This window comes from Sphaerodactylus townsendi, linkage group LG04 (assembly GCF_021028975.2).
Source record: "Sphaerodactylus townsendi isolate TG3544 linkage group LG04, MPM_Stown_v2.3, whole genome shotgun sequence".
In the NCBI taxonomy this organism is placed as follows: Eukaryota; Metazoa; Chordata; class Lepidosauria; order Squamata; family Sphaerodactylidae; genus Sphaerodactylus; species Sphaerodactylus townsendi.
Window position 1 is genome coordinate 19,607,848 of NC_059428.1, and position 24,712 is coordinate 19,632,559.

Here is a 24,712-nt window from a genome sequence, read left to right on the forward strand (position 1 = left end):
AGAAATATAACAATTCTGGATTTGGTACAGCCAACTCCTGTTGACCCATAGAAGCAGGATTCTACCATTTGTTTCTCAGTAAGAAGAATCCAAGGGCTAGTCAGGTGTGGAAGGTCTTATCTGGGGGGAAGTAAGGAAAATAACTGAGTTTAGAACGCAAAGCCGCTGGGAGTTGATAGAAAGGGGGAAGCCAATCTGTTGTTCCTTTTGGAATCTGAGAACAGATGGTGTCAGGCACAAAATGGCTGTCAGAGACCAGGGGGCATTCATTGAAAATGTTGGGGGGAAGAATTAGGACTCATAAAAGGAAACACTTCTTCACGCAACGTGTGATTGGTGTTTGGAATATGCTGCCACAGTGTTTGGTGTTTGGTGTGATTGGTGTTTGGAATATGCTGGCACTAACCTGGATAGCTTTAAAAAGGGCTTGGACAGATTTATGGAGGAGAAGTCGATCTATGGCTGCCAATCTTGATCTTCCTTGATCTCAGATTGCAAATGCCTTAGCAGACCAGGTGCTCAGGAGCAGCAGCCGCAGAAGGCCATTGCTTTCCCATCCTGCATGTGAGCTCCCAAAGGCACCTGGTGGGCCACTGTGAGTAGCAGAGTGCTGGACTAGATGGACTCTGGTCTGATCCAGCAGGCTAGTTCTTATGTTCTTATGACTCTTCTAAAGCGCCTCCTGCTCCACTGAGATACAGGAATGCCAAGACTGGCTTTGTGTTTTGGGAAGAAGGAAGTGGACACTTGGAAATACTGCAGTGAGCACCACATTGTTGATAACTTTCTTATAATTGAACACCCGTGTACAAAACTGCCTTCAGACATTTTGCTGCCTTTAAGTGTTTACCACAGGAGATGCTTCCCAGAATCCCTTACAGTTACATGGTCTGGATCAAGCATTCTGCCTCAGCTCCAGAGAGATCCTTACCTGTGCATAGCCTCTGCTTCAGTTTGTTGCTTTGTTCCACAGCTGAAGTCCCTTATGGTGGTTGGGATTGACATCAACAAAGACGCCACCATCAAAGGAAGCTGTCTTGTTGGATTTGTGGCTAGCACGAATGTCAGACTTACCAAGTAAGAGCTTTCATTCATAAAGGGGGCATTTTCAGAAGACATTTGCATCTTACCCTCTGTTGTAACATAAAGGTGTAATTCCACATTTCAGGCTGCCGCATTCATGTAGAGTGTGATAGTTTGCTGCTACTGTATTTCTGATGGAATGGGGAGTAAAGCATTGGCTGAATCCCTGGATAGTTACCCCTCCCTTCAACACATGTGAGGTTTGTTCTATAAATCCAGGGGTACATTGAGATCCCAAGATATGGTTGAAAGGCACATAGTGCACCAACTTTGCTGAAGCTGCGCAGGTCAAGTTCTGGGACCACCTGGGACTTTGTGTTCATTATCATGTGTTCCATGGAAAGCAGACAGGAGATAAATGTATAAAATATAGTAAAAATCTATTTGTAACCAAACAAAGCAAAGAATCGTGGACTCATAGAGTTGGAAGAGACTACAAGGGCCATCAAGTCCAACCCCTTCCATGCCAGGATACTCCCAACAGATGGCCATCGAGCCTGTGTTCAAAAACCTCCAAAGGAGGAGACTCCACCACACTCTGAGGCAGTGTATTCCACTGTCGAACAGCCCTTATCGTCAGGAAGTTCTTCCTGTGGGAGAGGTCAGCAGCTGGTGTTCCCTGCACTTTGCTTTGCCTTGGGTGGTGAGTAAACTGCAGCCATTCCCGGGCCAGTCAGATCTTTGTCGTGATCCTTGCCTTGGAGCGTTTCCCCACTTACTCATAGCCCCCTATGCCACGCGCTACTCTCAGCGTGCGTCATTTCTGGCGTGCGCCCTGGCTTCCCCACGACAGCGCGGGGTCATCAAAAGGCGCCGTTTTGAAGAGCGCCCCTGTAGTGAGGAGTGCCGGGGAACCCCGCGCTACTTGGCTACAGTAGCGTGGGGCAGAAGGTAAGTGGGAAAACGCCCTTAGTTACATCTAGGCTAAACAATTGGAAGGCACTCTGCTTGGGGTCACCTTTGAAGAGTGTTCAGAGGCTGAACCTAGAACACTGCTCCAGCTGAACTGCTGATTGAGGCCAGCTGTTGGGAACATGCAACCTTGATATTGCAGCAGTCGTCCTGGCCCCAGTGTATATTACGCTTCTGTTTTCTCTACATTTGTAAGCTGCTTTGACCTCCCCAATAAAGAAAGGCGCCTAACGGATGTTTTAAATAAATAAATACAATGAGTTCTTGGTGCTTTCTTCAGATGACTGTGAGAACACATTGAAGCTCATCAACAGAGGTGGTTTTTTAGACCATAGATTATCTTAAAACGTGCTCTCTTGGCCTTGGATCTTGTGAAGCACAGACAGAGCTGTGCTGTATAATCAATGGCTTGCCTCCTCAGCCCTTCACTGCAGTTTTCTGTACCCCCCCCCCCCATTTTTGCCCCTGAATGTAATTGGCCCTCCTGGAATACCATGGAAATCAGAGTGAGGGGTCTGCAGTAAGTCGGTGGAAACAGCAGAAGTTACGTTCCCTTGCCCTCCCGCAGGCAGAAGGGCCTACGAAAGAGAGATTAAGATGCAAGCTATAATGTTGTGTAGATAATCCAGAAAAAAATAACTTTCTTTACTTTAATGCCTAGGTGGTTCTCACAGTGCAGGGTGCAAAATTCCGGAGTCAACGTTGCGGATTGCTTAGGGTTATGCATGGAAGGTAGTGAAGACGTACAAGTTAAAACATGCTTTGCTGTTAAGGATTTTATTTTCTCTTTCTCGCAATGGGCCGCCAACCTTTTTTTCGGCGGGACAAAAGTTTGCAATGTGAATAGAGGGGAGATATTTTTGGGGGGAGGAGGGGAGACTTAACTCTTCTCATGCCTGTCAGTTCTGTTTGCCATCCCAGTCCCCTTTTCCTCCTTTCCAGTCAGATTCTGAAAGCGGAAGGGGCTTGCCTGCAAAGAGGAACATAAACGAGTCATATGCAGAGGGGAATCTGTTTTTGTAGCTCTGTGAGTGGCCAGGTAAAAAGCTGGCCGTAGGGGGTGGCACACACATTGGTGTAGGCCAGAGGTGTCCAACTCTGGCGCATCAGATATTCCTGGACTATAATTCCCATCAGCCCCTGCTGACATTGCCAATTGGGAATCGTAATCCATGAACATCTGAAGCGCCAGAGTTGGACACCCCTGGTCTAGGCTCTCACCTTTTTCCTCACCTGCAATAGCCAACAGAGGCCAACAGGTGCAGCAATGGCAGTCTTTAATTTACAGACTACCCAGCATACAGAGAAACTCTTATCAGCCCAAACATAGCAGCCTGCTTGACACCTTTTTTTCTGCCAGGTTGGGATTGATCTCTCCTGTGCTAGCCTTGCCCATCCTCACACAGGGTGGGGCTCCTCTTCCCACCTGGAAATCCAGCCCTGGTTTGCCTGATCACCTGGCTGCTTGTTAGCTTTCCCCCTGCTCCAGAGCCTGGGTTAACTCTTTGGGCTGTTTTGCTAACACAGGCTCTGGTTCCACCAGTGAGTTTCCTCTGGGGTCACAGAGGTTCCCCTGTTGGCCCCTTTCTCCCAGGATGTCCCGGTCAGGCACCCTTCTGCCGCAAATGGAGTCTCTCCATCTACTGATTCTCACATAGGGCTTAGCTAAATGTGGCATGGGGTACAAGTTTGGTTGGGAATTCCCTGATCCAACTCACAGTCACTCGTTCAGAGGACTTGCTTGCTGCTGCTGTGCTTGGCTTGGGGCACAAAAGGGGGGAAAGATGTTTTGCGCTTCCCTCTCGATCCACTTTGGCCAGCCTGTTTGCCCCTTTCATAGAATTGTACAATCCTGACCATCCAGCCTCTGTTTAAAGACCTCCAAAGAAGGAGACTCCACCACACTCTGAGGCTGCGTATTCCACTGTCAAACTGCCCATACTGTCAGGAAGTTCTTCCTAATGTTTAGTGGAGTCTCTTTTCCTATACCTTGAACCTATTACTTCTTATCCTAGTATCTGGAGCAGCAGAAAACAAGCTTGCTCCCTCTTCAAGGTGACATCCCTTCAAATACTTAAACATGGCTATCATGCCATCGCTTAACCTTCTCCAGACTAAATATACCCAGCTCCATAAGTCTCTCCTCATAGGGCATGGATTCCAAACTTTTGACCATTTTGGTCACTGTCCTCTGGACCTGTTCCAGCTTGTCAATATCCTTCTTGAATTGTGGTGCCCAGAACTGGACACAGTATTCCAGGTGAGGTCTGACCAATGCAGAATAGAGGGATACTATTATGTCTCATGATCTAGACAATATGGCCCCTTCCACACATGCAGAATAATGCACATTCAATCTACTTTCACAATTGTTAGAGAGTGTATTTTGCTGTTCCGCATGGTAAAATCCAGCTTCAAAGTGCATTGAAAGTGGTTTGAAAGTGCATTATTCTACATAGGTGGAAGGTGCCAGAAATCCTATTGATGCAGCCCAGAATTGCACTGGCCTTCTTGGCTGCCCCATCACACTACTGACTTATGTTCAGTTTGTGGTCTACTAAGACTCCCTGATCTATTTCACATGTCCTCTGTCAAGCCAGGTGTCACTCATTTCTTGGACTGCCCATGTCCTCACAGGATTGTGCTGGCGCCCATATTTATGTAAACTGTCTGATATGTATCATTGAAGGTTTTCACGGCCGGAATCACTAGGATGTTGTGGGTTTTCCAGGTTGTATAGCTTGTGTTCCAGAAGTATTTTTTCCTGACGTTTCGCCTGCATCTGTGACTGGCAAGATGCCCCCCTACTACCCCACAATTCCTAACCGCCCCCCCCCCCCTTGATGTTGCCATTCCCTCCAGTACTGCCCTCTTGGGAAGTCCGTATTCTGTTCCAAACTGCAGAACCTGTTGTACAGAGGGCGTAATGTGACAAATGTGTCAATTCTAGAACCTTTAGCTCTGAGGAAACAGTACTGTTGACTTCCAGCCTTATTTAGTATAATGGGGATTTTTGTCCCAAATGGTGATTGTTTGCTTCAAAGTGCTATTAAAAACTTTCATATAGCGCTCTCACGTGTAATTGCTGGCAATCCAGTTTGCTGCTTTCATTCATGTGCAAGGAACGCCAGCAAGGATAGAAGAGGGGCACGTAATTTCATTTCATTTTACATTTAATTCATATCCCGCCCTACCCCAAAGGGCTTAGAGCGGCGAACAACAGCAATGAACAAACAATATAGAAAAGCGTAAACAGCAGCAATCGTAAATAATACCATAACAAGATCAACAGCATAATAATATATCACAGCGATATACAATGGACAATAAACAAATTAGATATCAGTAAAATGGATATAATAATAAAATACAATTAAGTTTAGATCCCCCGAGCGAGAATCATACCCCTAGTTTAGATTTAACGATGGCAATTTGACACATCAAACCTATCAATATCAACAGGAATAACAGCAGCAATCAATAACAATAACAGCAGCACTAAAACCAACAAACCAATAGCAATAATCACAGTACAAGATCAATTCATTAGCAATAAAACTAGATTTTCCTACACTAAGACGTAATAAAACGTTCCAACAGTTCTCACCCCTGTGCTTACGTGACTCCACTCTGCTATTTCCTTCTTGTCTTTCTGAAGGCGCCCTGTGTCAGTGGCAGAAGAGCAATGCTGGACAGTTACCTGGACGCATAATCGTGTACCGGGACGGTGTTGGAGATGGCCAGCTGAAGATGGTGGTGGACTATGAAGTCCCTCAGCTTCTTAGTGCCCTCGGTAAATGGACTGGTGATCTCAGGTAATAGATTCTGTGGTCTTCTCTATGTTTTCCCAGGCAGGTGTGTCAGAAGGGTATGAGTGAGGAAGTGGTGATCTGCTTCCAGATAGAGGCAGTGCTGCCCAGTGTCGTAACCATGGTTAAGAGACTGGGGATACACCATATGTGCACTCACTTCTACTTCTGCTGTTGTAGGTTAATTACCTACATTAGAGGCAACCCTGGTGAAAAGTATTCATGGTTAAGAGACTGGGGATGCACCATAGGGACACACATTCCCCTTCCCTTCTACCATTATCAATCAATTACCTATCTCAGAGCTAACCATGGTTAGGAGACTGGGAACACACCATAGGTGTACACACTTCTCTTCCCCCTTCTACTGTTGCAGGTTAGGTACCTACCTCACAGCTAAATGTGTTTAGCTTTTGTTGGCACCAGTGTTTTCACAAACTACACATGGCTCAGACTGCAGTTCATACAGTTTCTGACCATGATTGTAAACTGGTTTGTAGTGAACTATGGTTAGTGCAAAGTTGGTGCAGGCATAAAGTGCCAGAATGATGGTCAGAATGGTAGATTGGGTTTGGGAGCCCCCTTGATTATTGTCAAACCCCCATTTACAGCCCATCCCAGATCCTGACGTCCCCTGGGACAGTACCACTGCTGCGCCCCCTCCAGAGGGCTTCCAGGCGGTGCAGGGAGGCAGCTAAAAGAAAAAAAACCCGGCCACCTGGAAACCCTCCATAGGGCTTGACAGAATTACACCATCCAAAAGAGTTACACCATCTGAACCCCTGGCCTTAAAGCCTGGGTGGAAGCCGACTAAAGTCAGATCCACTTCCAGGAACTCCCCCCTTCCTGCAGTGGCATCTGATTGGATGCCAGTGTTCCTCCGTGGTGGCACCCACTTCCAGGTTTCACTGCTGCAGAGCCGGGAAGCCCCTGGCTGCTGACACCTTTGCCCTCTCCGCCTGCAGGGCTGATATGAAATGGTTGGGGCTAAGAATCGTTCTTGATTGGAAACAACCTTAGGTGGTGGGATGAGTGCTAGTCATGTGATGAGACCTGCAATTGCTGACTTCCTGTCGTAATGCTCCTTTTCTGGTATCAAAAGGCCCAAGTTAACTGTGGTCGTTGTCAGGAAGAAATGCCTCCTTCGCTTTTTTACTGAGGCCAACGGGGGCCTACAGAATCCTCCAGTTGGAACCGTTATTGATACGGAAGCCACGCGTCCCGAATGGCAAGTATACATTGGAGCAAGTGCAAAATCAACATAGTGCCTTTTTCATACAGCCCAGTGTCAAGAAAGTGAAACCAGGCCTCTTAATCAAACTTTTCATAATACCTATTTTTATCAACAGACTTTTAATGCTAATAAGTGCAGTGGCGTAGAAGGTTAAGAGCTTGTGTATCTAATCTGGAGGAACCGGGTTTGAGTCCCAGCTCTGCCGCCTGAGCTGTGGAGGCTTATCTGGGGAATTCAGATTAGCCTGTACACTCCCACACATGCCAGCTGGGTGACCTTGGGCTAGTCACAGCTTCTCGGAGCTCTCTCAGCCCCACCCACCTCACAGGGTGTTTGTTGTGAAAGGGGAAGGGCAAGGAGCTTGTAAGCCCCTTTGAGTCTCCTGCAGGAGAGAAAGGGGGGATATAAATCCAAACTCCTCCTCCTCCTCTTCCTCTTCCTCCTCTTCTTCTTCTTCTTCCTCCTCCTCCTCTTCTTCTTCTTCTTCTTCTTCTTCTTCTTCTTCTTCTTCTTCTTCTTCTTCTTCTTCTTTACTCACTCCTAATTATATACCCTTGCACTTCAGGTATGACTTTTTCTTGATCAACCAGCTTGCTCGCCAGGGTACCGTTAACCCTACGCATTATAATGTGGTGTACGACAGCAATGGGTTAAAGCCGGATCATATGCAGCGTCTCACATATAAGATGTGCCACCTCTACTACAATTGGCCAGTAAGTAAAAGAGTTGCATCAAGTTAATGATGGCTTTGCCCCACATGAGGTTAGGAAAGGTAGCGCCTGCTGAGTCCACTACAACAGAGTTTTCCTTGTCCGCTAGACTTAGTCTCTATAGTTTGTGACACTGTAAGACAAGGGAACCTCCAAAAAAGGAGACTCCTCAACTCTCTGAGGCAGTGAATCCTGCTGTCGAACAGCCCTGATGGTCAGGAAGTTCTTCCTAATGTTTAGGTGGAATCTCTTTTCCTGCACCTTGAATCCATCACTCTGTGTTCTAGTCTCTGAGGCAGCAGAAAACAAGCTTGCTCCCTCTTTGACGTGGCATCCCTTCAAATATTTAAACATAGCTATCATGTCCTCCCTTAACCTTCGCTTCTCCAGACTAAACATCACCAGCTCCTTAAGCCTCTCTTCGTAGGGCAGTGGTGGCGAACCTATGGCACGGGTGCCAGAGGTGGCACTCAGAACCCTCTCTGTGGGCACACGCAAACAGAGTGCCCCCCCACACATCTAGGCTGGCCTGGGCCGCTGGGCTTGATTATTAGCATTAAACATAAGACCTAGTTTTTGGGAAGCAGTGTAGGTAACCCTGTTAAGCGCTGTTAAACCCCACTGATTTTCATGCAAAGAACTAAAGCGCGATCCTTTACCTGGGAGTAAGCTCGGTTGCTGGCAATGGGGCTTGCTTCTGAGTAAACCCTCCTAGGGTCGTGATTCACCTGTTGGAAGAGTTGCGCGGTTGCTTCAAAGCAAATCCACCGACTACCACCAAGCTTACTCCCGAGTAATGCATGCCTCGGAGCCAACCGTTTTTCCTAAACCAAAACCTCAGTATTCAGGTTAAATGGCCGTGTTGGCACTTTGCGATAAATAAGCGGGTTTTGGGTTGCAATTTGGGCACTCGGTCTCAAAAAGGTTTGCCATCACTGTCGTAGGGCATGGACTCCAGACCTGTTCCCTCTAAAGAATAACCAGTTTCCCATTGTATATATTTTGAGAATATTGGAAGCAGCATGCTGCTTCCAGCAGACATGTATAGTTCAAGGCTGTCTGATTTCCTCATCCTGTTTTGTTTCTAGGGCCTCATCAGAGTGCCAGCTCCTTGCCAGTATGCCAGCAAGCTGACTTTCCTGGTAGGCCAGAGCGTCCACCAAGAGCCGAGGCTGGAACTCGCCGACAAACTTTTCTATTTGTGAAGAGTGTAGGGACCGGAATTTTGAAGAGGAAGGAGCACCCGGCACAGTTTTGGTTTTAAAGGGGAAAACATTATACCGTTTTTAGAACTGCAGCAGCAAAAATTACAGTTTGTTATTGGAATGAAGAGAACAGATTGTTTGGAGTTGTTCCTATGCCATAGTTATAAGGTAGCATTGTTGTTTTTAAAATAAAAGTTGTATTCTTCGTGTCTTTGAACATAAAACATTGTTTCTTTGCAACAACATCAAGTAGGAACTTCTCAGGTAAAATAGATTTAAAAAGAGGAGCCCTGTAGGACCAGGCCAAAGGTCAGCCTAAGCCGTTCATTAATTAATTGGGGTCTTTAGTTTGGGGCTCTTTAGTTTGGAGAGGAGACGTCTGAGGGGGGATATGATTGAAGTCTATAAAATTATGCATGGGGTAGAAAATGTTGACAGAGGGAAATTTTTCTCTCTTTCTCACAATACTAGAACCAGGGGGCATCCATTGAAAATGCTGGGGGGAAGAATTAGGAAGGAAACACTTCTTCATGCAATGTGTGATTGGTGTTTGGAATATGGTGCCACAGGAGGTGGTGATGGTCACTAACAGGGATAGCTTTGAAAAGAGCTTGGACAGATTTATGGAGGAGAAGTCAATCTATGGCTACCAATCTTGATCCTCCTTGAGCTCAGATTGCAAATGCCTTAACAGTCCAGGTGCTCGGCGGCAGCAGCAGCAGAAGGCCATTGCTTTCACCTCCTGCACGTGAGCTCCCAAAGGCACCTGGTGGGCCACTGCGAGTAGCAGAGTGCTGGACTAGATGGACTCTGGCTAATTCTTATGTTCTTATGTTCCTATGTTCTTAATGATGTCAGTTCCTGTAAAGAGCTAAGGATGGCATATGTGGATGGAGTGCATCATCCAGTTTTTCACAGTTGTCAGATGCTTCCAGGTACCCTATAAGCAGAGCATGAAGGCAGCAGCTCTCGATACATGTGGAGACAAAGAGGCAGCCCTACATGACTGTGGACCTGCAACCCCACATCAGATTTCCCGAGAGAACGTGACCCTGCACGTCCCCTCGCACCTCTGGATACTTAGGCCAATTTAACAGCAGTCCTTATTTGCTTCTGGCTTTTCCAAACTCAAACAGCCATTTCCTCACCCATTCACATTCCTCCCCTCAGCTTGGAGTGGCACCTCTTTTAAGCATTGATGCACATCTGATGAAGATAGCGGGACCACCTCCTAAAAAGCAGAGCCTATGGGCAGATGTGGGATCCAGCAGGTTCTCACAGGTTCCCGAGAGTAGGTTACTAATTATTTGTGTGTGCCGAGAGGGGGTTACTAATTGGTGATTTTGCCACGTGATTTTTGCCTTAGTTACTGCCTCCTCCCTCCCATTCCCTCAGCAGTAGCTGTGGCAGAACTTCTGAAGCAGTCTAGCAGGGAGGTGCACCTGTGCGTGCAGCAGCCTCATGCCAAGGCATTCATTTCCTCGCCCAAGTGATCACATGCAGCGGCTGCGTCCTTGCCACAGCCTTGCCCAGGAATGTCATGCCCCCGGAATGCCCCGCCCAGCCCCATTGGTGCTACACCACTGTTTGAATCCCACCACCATGGGAACTTGTTACTAATTTTTTTGGATCCCACCACTGCCTATGGGCATTCAGTTGGTGTGTGCCGATAGGATTCCCAACCACAAGACATATCACTTGGCACCAACCACACAAGGCTGGTTCCAGGTTTTGGCAGGCCCAGGGCACAGTGCCTAGGGCAAGGGTATCCAACTTTGTTAGCCTATGAGTACATTTGATACGGCATAGTGGGCACAGCAACAAAATGGCTGCCTCAAAATGGCTGCTGCAGGAAGCGGAGCCAGCCAGAAGATGATTGCTGTAGCTTAATTTCAGTAACACAGTGTAGATGCTGGTAGCAGCAGTTTAAAAAAAATCCCCACAGCCAATAGCCAATCAAAAGCTTTTCTGGGCGAAAGCCCTATCTTGCCTCACCCACTTTCTAAAAACACTTGATGGGCAACAGAAAAGGTGTCAGTGGGTGCCATGGCATTTACAGGCACCCCATTAAGGACCCCTGGCCTTCCTCCTATTCTGACCACCATCAGGACCTCTATTCATAACTTTCCTCCAGCACACCCACATACCCAGCTGCTTATGTTTCCTTTTCCCCCCTGCTCATTTGTGAGCCTTTGTACTGATTGTGTTGGTTGGTGTGTGCCAATAGGATTTCCACCGTTCCTTTGTTCCCTGGGAGCGTGTGGTTGGAAGGGTTCTATGGCAGTAGGCCATGCAGAAACCCTGGGTCCTGGGTATACTGAAGCCACACACGCAACAATATGCTTGGAGTCTTCTTGACCACAGTACTTCTCCACAAGGTACATATTTGTGATCAATATATGAACAGCAGATCACCTTCCGTTTTCAAGTAGGATTACATATTGCCCAAAGCATGAGGGAAAGGGGCTTGTGTGTGTGTTTTCATATTAAGACATGCTCTGTTGGCTTGCTTCATCCGTTCGCTGATACACAATATCTAATGCCCAGTAATATCGCTGACGTTCACTTAATACTTTTAGTTTTCAAAGAGCTTTGTTTTTATTTTAGTAATCCTTAACATTAATACTTTTCTAACTGGGGTACGGAAAGAGTTTTGTGTGTGCACGAAAAAGAGAGAGAGAGAGAGAGAGAAAGGGAATTGTCCAAGGCTGACCTATTTCAAGGCAGAGGTGAGCTGGACTGTCCCATGTTCTGGGGTATTGTGTGGTTTCCGGGCTGTTTCCCATGTTCGCTTCTCACTCTCTGGGAAATGTGCATTTCTTCCCACTTAACAAATGTTAATATTGACACTGTGCAGCTCGAAAGAGTAGGGTTATCCCCAGTACTGCTGTTACGAATGGGTGGCTCTTAACTATATTACAGATTTAATAGCCAGACTAGCCCCAAGCTCATCAGAGGGTTGAACCCAGGTTGGTACTTGGATGAAAGGCTGGGCTTGGTACGAGGAAATAGGCAATGACAGACCGCCTCTGCTCATCTCTCGCCTTTGAGGGTTCATCATAAGTTGGTTGGGACTTGCCAATACTTAATTATTAATATATCTATAGGTCTGATTTGCTGGTGCACTGACTGACTTTGATCCAACTCTTTGCTTCTGTGCCATTCAAGAGCCGCTCTTGCCAGAACACCTTGAGGCTGTTGGTCAGGGTTCATTTGTTTATTCAAAACAGTGAGGAGCTCACCTTTCTACTGATTGCGTTCATCACCAGCACACGGTAGCGGTTTTTGCTACACGATCATGGCCTGGTTGTGCCTGGGTAGATACGTTGCACTGCTGTTGTTGTGGTATACGTGCTGTAAAACTTCTTGATTACCAGAAAAGAATATACATATATCCTCTATGGCCAATGTTTGGTCACCAAAGCAGCCTATTGTTCAGATACACACCGCTCACAGGCTTGGATCCCATGGCAACTTCTGCCGATGAAAAGGATTTCCAGCAGTGAAGGCCATCTTTCTCTTTTTCCTGCTCTCAGGGTAGCCCAGAATGCCCTTCAGATGCTATTCTTGGCGGAGGTGGAGGCCAGCTTGTGTTTGTGTATGTGTATGCTGGGGTGTGTGTGTTAACATTGCCTTGTCCATCATTAGAAATCATCCACTGGATCCAGGCCCCTCCTTTCAGCCTGTGCAGAGGTGGGATCCAGCAGGTTCTCACAGGTTCCTGAGAGTAGGTTACTAATTATTTGTGTGTGCCGAGAGGGGGTTACTAATAGGTGATTTTGCCACGTGATTTTTGCCTTAGTTATGCCCCTCCTCTCAGCAGTAGCGCACAGAACTTGAAGCAGTCTAGCAGGAGGTTCACCGGCTTGCATGGCAGCCTGCTCCTGCGTGCATTCGTTTCCCACCCAAGGACTGGCGCAGCAGCTGCATCCTTGCCACAGCCCCGCCCAGGAATGCCTGGCCACACCCCCGTCGTGTCCCGCCCAGCCCCATTGGTGCTACGCCACAGTTTGAATCCCACCACCATGGGAACCTGTTACTAAAATCCCACCACTGAGCCTGTGCATGGTATAGTGGACTCTCATCTGGAGAACTGGGTTTCATGGAATCGGAGAGTTGGGAGAGACAACCAGGGCCATCAAGTCCAACCCCCTGCAATGCAGGAATACAGAGTCAATGAACTCCTGACGCATGGCCATCCAGCCTCCCTTTAAAAACCTCCAAAGAAAGAGACTTTTTGTATTGTCGAAGGCTTTCACGGCCGGAATCACTTGGGTGCTGTGTGGTTTCCTCTGAAGATGCCAGCCACAGATGCAGGCGAAACATCAGGAGAGAATGCTGCTAGAACATGGCCATACAGCCCGGAAACCACACAGCAACCAAAGAGACTTTTTGTTTGTTTCCACCCTCCTCTACATGAGCAGTGGAGTCTTATCTGGAGAACTGTTTCCCTGTCCCTACACATTAAACTTGCTGGGTGACCATGGGCTAGTCCCAGTTCTCTCAGAACTCTCTCTTCCCTCCCTACCTCACAAGGAGGGGAAGGCGATTGTAAGCCACTTTGAGGCACCTTAAAGGTAGGGATATAAAATGTGGGATATAAAAAGACCAGTTCTTCTTGAAGGGCTTTGGATTATTTTTTTGTTGCAGAAAAAATTATATAGCAGTGGTGGCAAACCTTTGGCACTCCAGATGTTATGGACTACAATTCCCCTCAGCCCCTGCCAGCATGGCCAATTGGGCTGATGGGAATTGTAGTCCATAACATCTGAAGTGCCAAAGGTCCGCCACCACGGTTATATAGCCATAGTTAGGAGATGCAGAATCCAAAAACAAGAACCGAATCCCCCCCAATACCTTTCGTTAGGAGCAATCACGGTACCGCAACACAGTGTGTGAGCCTTTGAGGTCACCAGAACTCTTCATTGGGCTGAGAATCCTGCCTTCTTAAATTTTGAGATCTCCAAAGCTTGCACAGCGTTTTGTACTATTTTGGTGGATCCCAATAACAGATATTACGTTGATTTTGTGGCGTAGGAGGTTAAGAGCTCGTGTTTCTAATCTGGAGGAACCGGGTTTGATTCCCAGCTCTGCCGCCTAAGCTGTAGAGGCTTATCTGGGGAATTCAGATTAGCCTGTTCACTCCCACACACTCCTGCTGGGTGACCTTGGGCTAGTCACAGCTTCTCGGAGCTCTCTCAGCCCCACCCACCTCACAGGGTGTTTGTTGTGAGGGGGGAAGGGAAAGGAGATTGTAAGCCCCTTTGAGTCTCCAGCAGGAGAGAAAGGGGGGATATAAATCCAAACTCCTCCTCCTCCTCCTCCTCCTCCTCTTCTTCTTCTGCTTCTCCTCCTCCTCCTCCTCCTCCTCCTCCTCCTTCTTCTTCTTGTTTTGGTGCAGTTGCCTTTTTTCCTGCAGTCACACACTTTTCAGCTGTTCCGACGGAGACAAAAAGCTCCTTGAACATTCAGTTCCTGTGATTGCTACCTGCAAGCAAAGTGCAAGCCAAGAAGCCCGAGGATAATTGAGGACCCAGAATATCAGGGACGAGGGAAAGAGGGAAATTGTTGTACCGTTACGATATCAGAATCAAGATGAGCCAGCAAAACTGACTGACCGCAGCTTTGGGACACTTAAAGAGAAATTCTTTTCAGTTCCTCATTGCAGAATTTGCTACTGTTAAGATGTGGCGCCAGCACCTAGTTTAGATGGCTTTAAAAGGGATTAGACACATTTGTGGAGTTGTCTATCAAACATCAGTGTACGAATCATCACATTAGATTTGTTTCATTCATTGTGACTCCGTGGGTATTGTTACAGCTTCGGTCAATAAATCTGCTAATTAGTCACGATAACTAAATGGAACCTCCATGGAACAGCAGACCAGGCTAGCATAATTTTCACTACCCACATGCTGGTAATGAGCGAGAGGCTGTGGTTTGCCTCATTAGAGAACAGCCTCAGGAGAAAGGATCCGTGGGATCTAACTCTTCATGATTGTGTGGATTCCCAGTCTGATCGTGTCTTCACATGAGTCATCCAATGAATGGTATCAGTAAATCTTGTGGGATATTTGTAGCCCTCAAGCTCTGCAAATGTGATATGCGCTTCGCTCTGGGTCTTTTGAAACAAATAAGCTTGAGGTACATTCCTGTATTCTAGCCAGAGGCTGGGGCTGAGAAACTAATCAAGGGTAAGTTTGTCTATGGGGGAATATATAAATGGAAGGATGGTTACCAATTTTAAGTTATAAACATAAGTGAAAATAGAAGGGACACCCTTAAAACGAACAATTGAAATGGACATCAGGGTGTTGTGGGTTTTCCAGGTCGTACGGCTGTGTTCCAGTAGCATTTTCTCCTGATGTTTCGCCTGCATCTGTCGCTGGCATCTTCAAAGGATCTCTCCAAAGAAGAAAACTTAGTTCCATTCTCTTCAATCTCCTTCTTTGGAGGCTGTTAAACAGAGGCTGGATGAACATATGTCAGGAGTGCTTTGATTGTGTGTTCCTGCATGGCAGGGGGTTGGACATGATAGTCCTTGTGGTCTCTTCCAACTCTATGATTCTATGACCATGGCCTTATCAATGCTGCACTGGCGGTCTGCAAACCAGTTACTAATGTGTAGCTGCAGGAAGGTGAGGTAGGGCAAGGGAAGGAAACTGCTACCAGGTTGCCAGAATTAGCAATGCGGCCGATGGACTGGCAAGTGGGTGCCCAGTGAGTACACAGTGGGGGTAACTCTGACAATCATGTGTATTGTCGAAGGCTTTCACGGCCGGAATCACTTGGGTGCTGTGTGGTTTCCGGGCTGTATGGCTGTATCTTCAGGATCCTCTGTATCTTCAGGATCCTGTATCTTCAGGATCCTCTGAAGATGCCAGCCACAGATGCAGACGAAACGTCAGGAGAGAATGCTGCTAGAACACGGCCGTATAGCCCAGAAACCACACAGCACCCAAAATCTCATGTGTATTTTTATTTTCTGTTAATGGTGTAATATAATATGGCTGCGGTGTTGGATCTTAACGTATCTCACAATAGCCAAAAAGTCTAGCAATTGTAGGATCATCAGTGACAAAAAGCCACTTGGGCAGGGACGTACCACCGAGGGGGACATATGGGGTCAAACGCCCTGGGCTGCAGCCATTTAATCACATGCGGGGTGGAAAATCGCCCTCACAACCCTCCTTTCCGCTGTGTGGCATGGACCATTGCTGTGTTCAGATTTGTGAGTTGGGGGATGTTCTATAATGTGATGGTGACTTTTAGATGACCTGGTGCAAAAAAATGTTGTTTGGTTGTGGTGGGGGAGGGTGGTCGCCCATATGGGGGGGGGGGGACAGACTCAGATTTTGCATAGGGCTACATTTTCCCCAGATACGCCTCTGCACTTGGGACAGGGCTGTAATGAGGAAGGGAACAGGGTGAGATCATCCCCCTCTTTTTGGGGCCAGCCGAAGAGACCCGACCCACTGCATTTTAGGAGACATGATCGAACTCACCCAACAGCATTTCCCATCTTCTAGGAATTGAAACAGTTGGCTCTTTTGTTTCCGACTTTCCAGCTGCATTTCAATGGCTTAATTTTCCCACGTTAATTATAGGACTCCTGACAATGAATATGCATCGTGGATCCTCCCATGACTTATGGGGTTCGTGGGAGGCTTGGAGGAGTCTTTTGAAGCTCTTTGAAAATGCAGGAGCAGTCGGATTCCAGGCCTTTCCCTGTACAAACCTTAAGCAAGCCCAGACAGCTGCCGCATACTTTTGGGAGAGGCATCACCGATTGAGGAGCTACTCACTTGTAGGGGGTGGGGAGACAAATCTCAGTTGCCTTTGAGAGTGTGGAGGACAGTGGAGTTTCCAGCAGACAGGTAAGCCTTTAGCTCCTTGCATGTTGGTGTTTGTTAAAAGGTTTTCTGGTTCTGACGGAGACCGCTGTGTTTACTCTTGATGCTCGGGAAAAGAGAATCTCCAGTTTTGCTGTCTTGAAAAGGGCTTAGGAAGGAAAGCCGTGAGAGGTCAGAGGGTGAGCAAATGCCGTGTGCAGTAAAACATGCTTGTGTCAAGGACTGTGAGGCAACTGGTGTTTGTGTGGGCCTAGCGGGGCTGAATGTGGAACAGAAGCCGAGAGGCAAATTAATTTCAAACCATTGCTGTATCTTAAAAACAAAAGTCAACACAACAAAAATGTACGCAGCTGATGTATAGGTGGAACATTGAACAAAGGCACTGGCAGGAGTTCCATGAAGCAGTTTTCTGGCAGGCAAAAACTTTTGGGTGAGATCAGTCCAACATTTCTCCTCCAATCCACCAAGGTGCTGAAATCTTCCAATCTACGGCTGGTTCGAAAGGATCTCAGTTCTGCCAAATTGAATTTTTAAAAAATTGAATGTCACCAGACAGCAACTTTCTGCCTTAAAGACATAGACCCTACAGTAAGAAGATAATTACAGCAATATTACCAGTCATACTAAATTTAACTTCCCCCCTCTTTACTGATTTAAATTTTCATGTGCATAATTTTCCAAAGCAAGTTGCTAACAGCCCAGAAACATTTTATCCAGTCCCCCAGCAAAACAAGCCGAGTCTTTGTCTCTGCTAACCTCCATTCGCTGACTCCACCCCCACTTGGCTAAATCAGCTAGTCCTTGTGGGTTACATTGGCATTAACTGCATTTTTGATTGGCTTGCCTCTGGAAGTGGCTTTGGGTGTACCAGCTAGAAGGGTCAGCCGGCCCCTTCTCACCGCAGCAAGAAAAGAAAGCTTGCAAAGTAGAAATCTGATCAAAACCCCGCAGATGACTCAATGTTTGCTCAGAGACAGCGCGCCTCCTCAGAGCGGAGGGCTCACGGCAAAAATGAACAACCTGGCCGTAAAGCTGACTGCGAAGATTTCCTTCTAGCTCCTTTTTGAAAAATAGTTTATTTAAACCATTTCAATGCAACTATTCTTGGGGGGAAGGGAACCGTGATTCAGCCTACAATCCAAAACTTCACTTAAAACAATTTTTAAAAGCAAGAGACAAAGACCATGCTGTGGTAGAATTTTAGCCTCCGGGTGGGGCCTAGAGTTCTCTTGGAATTGCAGCTGATCTCTAAACAACAACAACAAGAAGAGTTTGGATTTATATCCCCCCTTTCCTGCAGGAGACTCAAAGGGGCTTACAATCTCCTTACCCTTCCCCCCTCACAACAAACACCCTGTGAGGTAGGTGGAGCTGAGAGAGCTCTGAGAAGCTGTGACTAGCCCAAGGTCACCCAGTTGGTGTGTGTGTGAGTGTACAGGCTAATCTGAATTCCCCAGATAAGCCTCCACAGCTCAGGCGGCAGAGCTGGGAATCAAACCCGGTTCCTCCAGATCAGATACACGAGCTCTTAACCTCCTACACCACTGCTGCTCCAGATTATTTCTCTGGAGATAATGGCATCGTATGTCCACCGTACATTCATGGGTATCCAAGCATCATGCCTGGTTTGTCCCACGTTGTGTTTTGAAGATCTGGCCAGAGATCTCAGCATTTAGCAGGCAAATGGCTCCCAATGTACTGTCAAAGACTTCACGGCCCCAGTCAACTGCCTGTGGTGAGTTTTCCAGGCTGTGTGTCTGCGGCCTGGTAGTTTTTACTCTTAACATTTGACCCGCATCTATGACTGGCCTCTTCAGAGGCATGTCGCATCTTGCTGTGACATACCTCTGAAAATGTCAGATGAGAAAAATACATCTCCCTGTGCCATACCTCTGAAGAGGCCAGCCGTAGATGCAGGTGAAACATTAAGGGCAAAAACTACCAGACTGTGGCCACACAGCCTGGAAAACCCACAACAGCCACAGTGGCTCCCATCTGGCACAAGAGGAAAACATTCAATACTATAACTTTGCGCTATTATATCATTGTTTTAAACAGAAGGAAGCATCCTTGGCAGTTTTTTTTAGCAATTGAAACACAGCCTTTGCGGATCAGATGGAGCTGCAGTCTGTCTTTTCTAGCCAATTCCACTTCCCACTGACAACATGGCCAACAAACCTTACAAACCAGTTCTGTAGCCTATTAAAAATGTTTTTTTATCAGCTCATTTGCCAATAAATGGTTAGGTCGGTTGTTCGTGGTGCAGTGATGGTCTGAAGGGGGGAAAAAAGAGAAGAACCACTCTCATTCCATTTTATGAAGACTTCCTTGGCTGGCCAACCTGGAAGAAATTATAGCTAGCAGGGCATAACTGTGCTGAGCATTGCATTGTAGGCATTACTATTTACATTGTAGGCATTACTATTTACAATCTTGATGGATGCTTTCCTCAGTAGAAATGGCTGCTTTTCTTTTTCGTGGGTTTGCCCGTGCATTCCTCAGAACGGAGATCACTGACCTATGGCTCTACAGCCAAATAAATGTGGCTTGGTATGGAACCAAATCTGGCTCTTTAAAAAAATGTTTTAGTTAAGATATGTTGGATGGATAGGTGGAGGGCTAGAACAGGGGTAGGGAACCTGCGGCTCTCCAGATGTTCAGGAACTACAATTCCCATCAGCCCCTACCAGCATGGCCAATTGGCCATGCTGACAGAGGCTGATGGGAATTGTAGTTCTTGAACATCTGGAGAGCCGCAGGTTCCCTACCCCTGGGCTAGAATAACTAGTATGGGAAGGGAGTGGCAGGCAAAAATTTTCATGTGATCACAGCCCAGAGATGCTGTTCAAAAAGGGATATGAAAGAGGTAAACAGTCGCCAGGAATCCATGTGAATCAGGTGCAAGTTTATGCCCCATGCCAAATATTTAGCTGTGACCCTGTAAAACCTTGTGTATCCTAATAAAGGGCTTGTTTTTTTCATTGTGAAAACTCCTGGCCCCTGCTTTAGAAGTCCCTCTGGGATCACCAGTGATAGAATCAGTTGGGAATTCATCTTGGGACAAGTCTGGCTGAGAATGAAAGTATCCACTGATGGTGTTTGGAGGGGGTGAGAATTGCAGAATCATACAGTTGGAAGAGGCCACAAGGGCCATCAAGTCCAAGGAACGCATAATCAAAGCATTCCCGACAGATGGTCATCCAGCCTCTGTTCAAAAACTATATGATTGTCACTCACTTCAAACAGCACCAGTGGAGAAGGAGACTCCACCCCCACCATAGAATAATAGAATCATAGAGTTGACCCCAAGGGTCATCAAGTCCAATGCCCTGCAATGCAGGGAAATACAATCAAAGCACTCCCGACATATGTTCAGCCTCAGTTTAAAAACCTCCAAAGAAAGAGACTCCATAACTCTCGGAGGAAGTGAATTCCACTGTCGAACTGCCCTGACGGTCAGGAAATTCTTCCTAATGTTTAGGTGGAACCTCTTTTCCTGCACCTTGAATCTATTACTCCGTGTCCTGGTCTCTGAGTCAGCAGAAAACAAGCTTGCTCCCTTTTCGACATAGCATCCCTTCAAATATGTTTATGTTTATGTTTCAAATTTCTATCCCGCCCCATCCCCGAAGGGGATGCTATCATGTCTCCCCTTAACTTTCATTTCTACGGACTAAACATCCCCAGTTCCCTCTGTAGGGCATGGACTCCAGACCATTTTGGTTGCCCTCCTCTGGACCCGTTCCAGCTTGTCAATATCCTTTTTGAACTGCGGTGCTCAGAACTGTACACAATATTCTGGGTGAGGTCTAACCAATGCAGAACAGAGAGGTACAATTACATCCCTCGATCTTGACATTATACTCCTATTGATACAGCCCAAAATTGAATTGGCTTTCTTGGCCACCACATCACACTGCTGACTAATGTTTCGTTTATGATCTACTAAGATTCCCAGATCCCTTTCAAATGTAGGGTTGTCAAGCCAGGTGTCACCCATCCTATATCTGTGCATTTCATTTTTTTCTGCCTAAAGTATAGTATCTTACATTTATCTCTGTTGAAATTCATTTTGTTAGTTTTGGCCTAGCTGTCTAATTTGTCCAGGTCATTTTGAATCTGATCTGGTCCTCTGGGGTATTAGCTACATCCCCATCTAATTTAGTGTCATCTGCAAATGAGCGTGCCCTCTATTCCAACATCCAAGGCATTGACAAAAGCATTTAATAGCATCAGACCCAGGACAGAACCTGTGGCATCCCATTAGTCACTTCTCTCCAGGATGGACGACCCATTGATGAACATCCTTTGGGTTCAGTCCAATTACAAAGGGCCAATTACAAAGAACAGTGGACAAACTGAGCTGCTCTTATGATAATTAATATGGATAACATGATATGAATCTGGGCAATTTGTGTCTTTGTGTATAATATTTTAACTTAAGTAGCATTGCTTAGAACATAGGTGTCAAACTCGCGGCCCTCCAGATGTTATGGACTACAGTTCCCATCATCCCCTGCCAGCATCATGATGGCAGGGGATGATGGGAACTGTAGTCCATAATATCTGGAGGGCCGAGAATTTGACACCTGTGGCTTAGAACTAGGGATGGGAGATCATAATAAAGTTTAACACAAGCTACCATTTCTTTGTTGTATTGTGTTTCTTAGATAAATGTGGCCTGTCTTTAATCCCTTTTAAAAACAGTACTGAGGAAAAATTTTGCTGGCAGGGCTACAACTAAAAAAGGTATGAATCCCAAATATTTATTTATTTATTTAACGAATTTGTATATTGCCTCTCCAGAGTCTTGCTTAGCTGTGGCTTTTTTTTTTTTAATAAAAACAAAAAAAAAAACCACCCCCCAAATACCCTGAAATCATAAAACTCTATAGGCTAGTGTTCATAAAAAAAATTCCGCACAAATATTTCTATAAAAACTATTTCTATAAAACAAGTCATTAAAAGCAACATTCATCTAAGAAAAACAGCATAAAATCACCACTGAGCACTGAAAAAAATATCCATTAAATAATACGTTGTTGACCGCCAGATCATATGGACTGGCTTCCAGCACCCCCCTGCCATCATGATGCTGGCAGGGATGATGGGAACCAACCATATCATCTGAGGGTCCACAGCTTGATTACAATCTTTGACCAGAATTAGGGACCATAAAGCTAAAGCTTTAAAAAAACTAAACCTTTGAGTTAGGCGCATAGGTATTGACAAAGCATTCGGTAATTTGGGATCTTTCCAGATAAAAGATATTTCGGCAGCCGAGGTGTACCAATACAGATTGCACCTCAGTCAGTGAATATCTTTCTTTCTGGAAGTTTCTCTAGGTACCAGGCTAAAGCATTATTTTGTACCTTCTCTAATTGCCCCCCAACTCATCTCTGAAGCCAGGGGCACGGAAAGCCAGGCTTCAGAGGAAAATCTGAACTGGTCGGCTGAACAGGAGCAAAGGACATGGTTGAGCCCAATTTGAGTAGCCTAAAAAAAGCCTCAGTAGCAGGGATGGGATGGTTGCTATGGGGGCTAAGGCAAGAAATGGCTGGACCTTCAAAAATGTGCATTTTCCCATCCATCTGGCATGCAAATACACTTTCAACGTAACCTTTCAGAAAGAACATATCAAACAAGGTTAGGGAAAGATTGCAGCAAAACCCGATTCCGCTTACTTTGGCTACTGGACATCCATCAAAACCCATCCCTCCTCCCACTCATCAACCTACGCTCTTAAGTGCCAGCTTCCTTCTTTTCCTTTGTTCTGATTTTATTTTTTTTAATTAAAGGAATAGCAATAGAGTACTACCTGAGAACCTGTTGGCTAGTCCTACATAAGAGGCCTTACTAAGCATATTATCAGGGGGATGCTATCTAGGTGATTGAGATACATTCCCGAAACCATGAAACTGCTTAAAATAACAAATTGCTGCTGCTAGAAAGATACATGTAACCAGCCTGGTATATCCTTCATCACCATCGAAAGTGACGATGACAATTCCTTCCGATTCCGCTTTATGCGTCACATCCTTTGTCCGACACTAGGGCCCCGTTACCCCTGTCCACTTCGTCATCCGTTATCTTGTCGGCGCCAGGTGGCTTTCTCTGCTGTCTCCAGCAGATCCCGAGCACCCCAAAGCCCGTCCGTTTTCAAACTCTTGGGAAAATGGGAGGGGTTCTCCATGGGAATAAAGGGGACTGCGTGGATGGCAGCTGCATTGAACTGGCTGCCTATTCCATAAATGCTACGCGAGCGCTCAGGGACGTCTCACTGTCTTAAAGTTGCGTCGTTCTAACACGTCCAATAATAAATGTCTATTCCGCCTGCCGCAACGAACCAACCGACTGATCATGCATAGCGTTTAGACTGAGGTGTCTCAGGAATGTCCACTTTAAAAGCAGGGATGTTTCGCCCGTATGCCGAATTAATGTCTGGGAAACAGAGATGCAAAATGCCTTGAATAAAGACAAATGGATTATTGCTGTAAAGCCGCGTCCATCTGTCTTGTGCAGTCTCTGTGGACTGTCTCCGAACGCCATTTTTTTTAAATAAGCCGCAACCAGTTCCGCTCGTCCCGAAACTTGTCCCATGGAGCCGCTGTATAGCACCATCCAGCCTTATTTCAAGGTAACAAGCACCTAATTGCCCACCCGTCCCCCAGTGGTCCATTACTTAACCGTTATAGCTGAGCTAGCGCCCACATTACGATGTCTTTACACCAAAACTCCCCATGCAACGGTATCACACAGAGGGCTTACAGCAAGGTATTTAACCTTTTCAGAGACCGAAAGTGCCCAAAATTCGCAAACCCAAAACCCACTTAGTATTTATCGCAGCGCCGCCATGGTATTTAACCTGAATAACTGAGGTTTTAGTTTAGAAAAAAACAGTTGGCTCCAAGCAAAGTATGCCACTGCGGAGTAAGCTTTGGTGGTAGTCGGTGGCTTTGCTTTGAAGCTAACCGCAACTCTCTTCCAACGGGTGAATTCAATGCAATTCATGAGGCTTATTTCTCAGAAGCAAGCCCCGCCTGCCAAAGCAATCGAGCTTAATTCCCCAGGTAAAGGATTGTGCTTCTTAGTTCTTTCGATGAACCAACTGTAGTGGTGCTTTAACAGCGCTTTAACAGGGTTACCTACACTGCTTCCCAAAACTAGGTCTTGTAGGTATAATGCTACTAATGAAGTTTCAGCGCAGCCTCAGGGCCAGCCTAGAGGGCACTCTGTTTATGCCACGTGCTCACAGAGAGGGTTTCGAGTGCCACCTCTGGCACCCGCAGGCTTACAGGTTCGCCACCACTGTTTTATAGTATATGACCTGATCCTTTTCAATGGAGATGACAAGGGATGAAATTTGGCCCTTCTGCATACAAAACCACTGCTCTTTCCCATAGGTAAAGCTACCCTGCAATGTCAGATGTCTGTCTATCAAGGTCTCTTCTGACTGGCTGCAGTTTTCCAGGGTCTCGGGACAAAGTCTCTTACATGATCTACTATTTGCTCCGCATTTAACTTGACATAGTTTTAATTCTGTGTCCTAACTTACATAATGGATTGTATGTGTTGAACCATTTTGCGCCCCCCACGTGAACAGATAGGTGGCGCCTAGGGACATGAGTGACCCCTTGTCCTTCTGGTATGGTAATTTCTGAAACTTCACAGACCAATGGCCGGTTCAGCCCAGAAAGCCTACAATGTCCAGTATGTATTGTTGGAAGGTACCCTGACCCTGACTTTTTTAAAAAAATAATATTTTCATTGCTTTTTCCCCAAACAACATTAATGGGGGAGTCACATTTGTACAATAATATGAAATATATAGAAATAAGAGCAAGTTTGTTAGTCCAAAACAACCACCAAAAAATAATTATACAAATTAAAATCATGATGTCTATTA

The 24,712-nt window shown here is 46.2% G+C and overlaps 2 protein-coding genes across 3 annotated transcripts in view; both read left to right on the forward strand.

The window, feature by feature from the left end:
- Window positions 1–9,119, forward strand: part of PIWIL4 (piwi like RNA-mediated gene silencing 4) — a 36,094-nt gene extending 26,975 nt beyond the window's left edge. The window contains exons 14-19 of the mRNA XM_048494376.1: window positions 974–1,077; window positions 2,657–2,727; window positions 5,654–5,810; window positions 6,907–7,032; window positions 7,604–7,751; window positions 8,837–9,119. Coding sequence (XP_048350333.1) covers window positions 974–1,077; window positions 2,657–2,727; window positions 5,654–5,810; window positions 6,907–7,032; window positions 7,604–7,751; window positions 8,837–8,953 — 723 coding nt within the window. The 3' untranslated portion in view covers window positions 8,954–9,119. The remainder of the gene's footprint in view (window positions 1–973; window positions 1,078–2,656; window positions 2,728–5,653; window positions 5,811–6,906; window positions 7,033–7,603; window positions 7,752–8,836) is intronic.
- A 7,601-nt stretch (window positions 9,120–16,720) lies between these two features.
- Window positions 16,721–24,712, forward strand: part of AMOTL1 (angiomotin like 1) — a 118,846-nt gene continuing 110,854 nt past the window's right edge. The window contains exon 1 of one of the 2 annotated variants that reach the window (XM_048494368.1): window positions 16,721–16,830. The gene's annotated coding sequence lies outside the window, so the exon portion shown is untranslated. Of the gene's footprint in view, window positions 16,831–21,476; window positions 21,556–24,712 lie in introns of those variants that run through there. The other variant, XM_048494369.1, reaches the window with a different exon arrangement.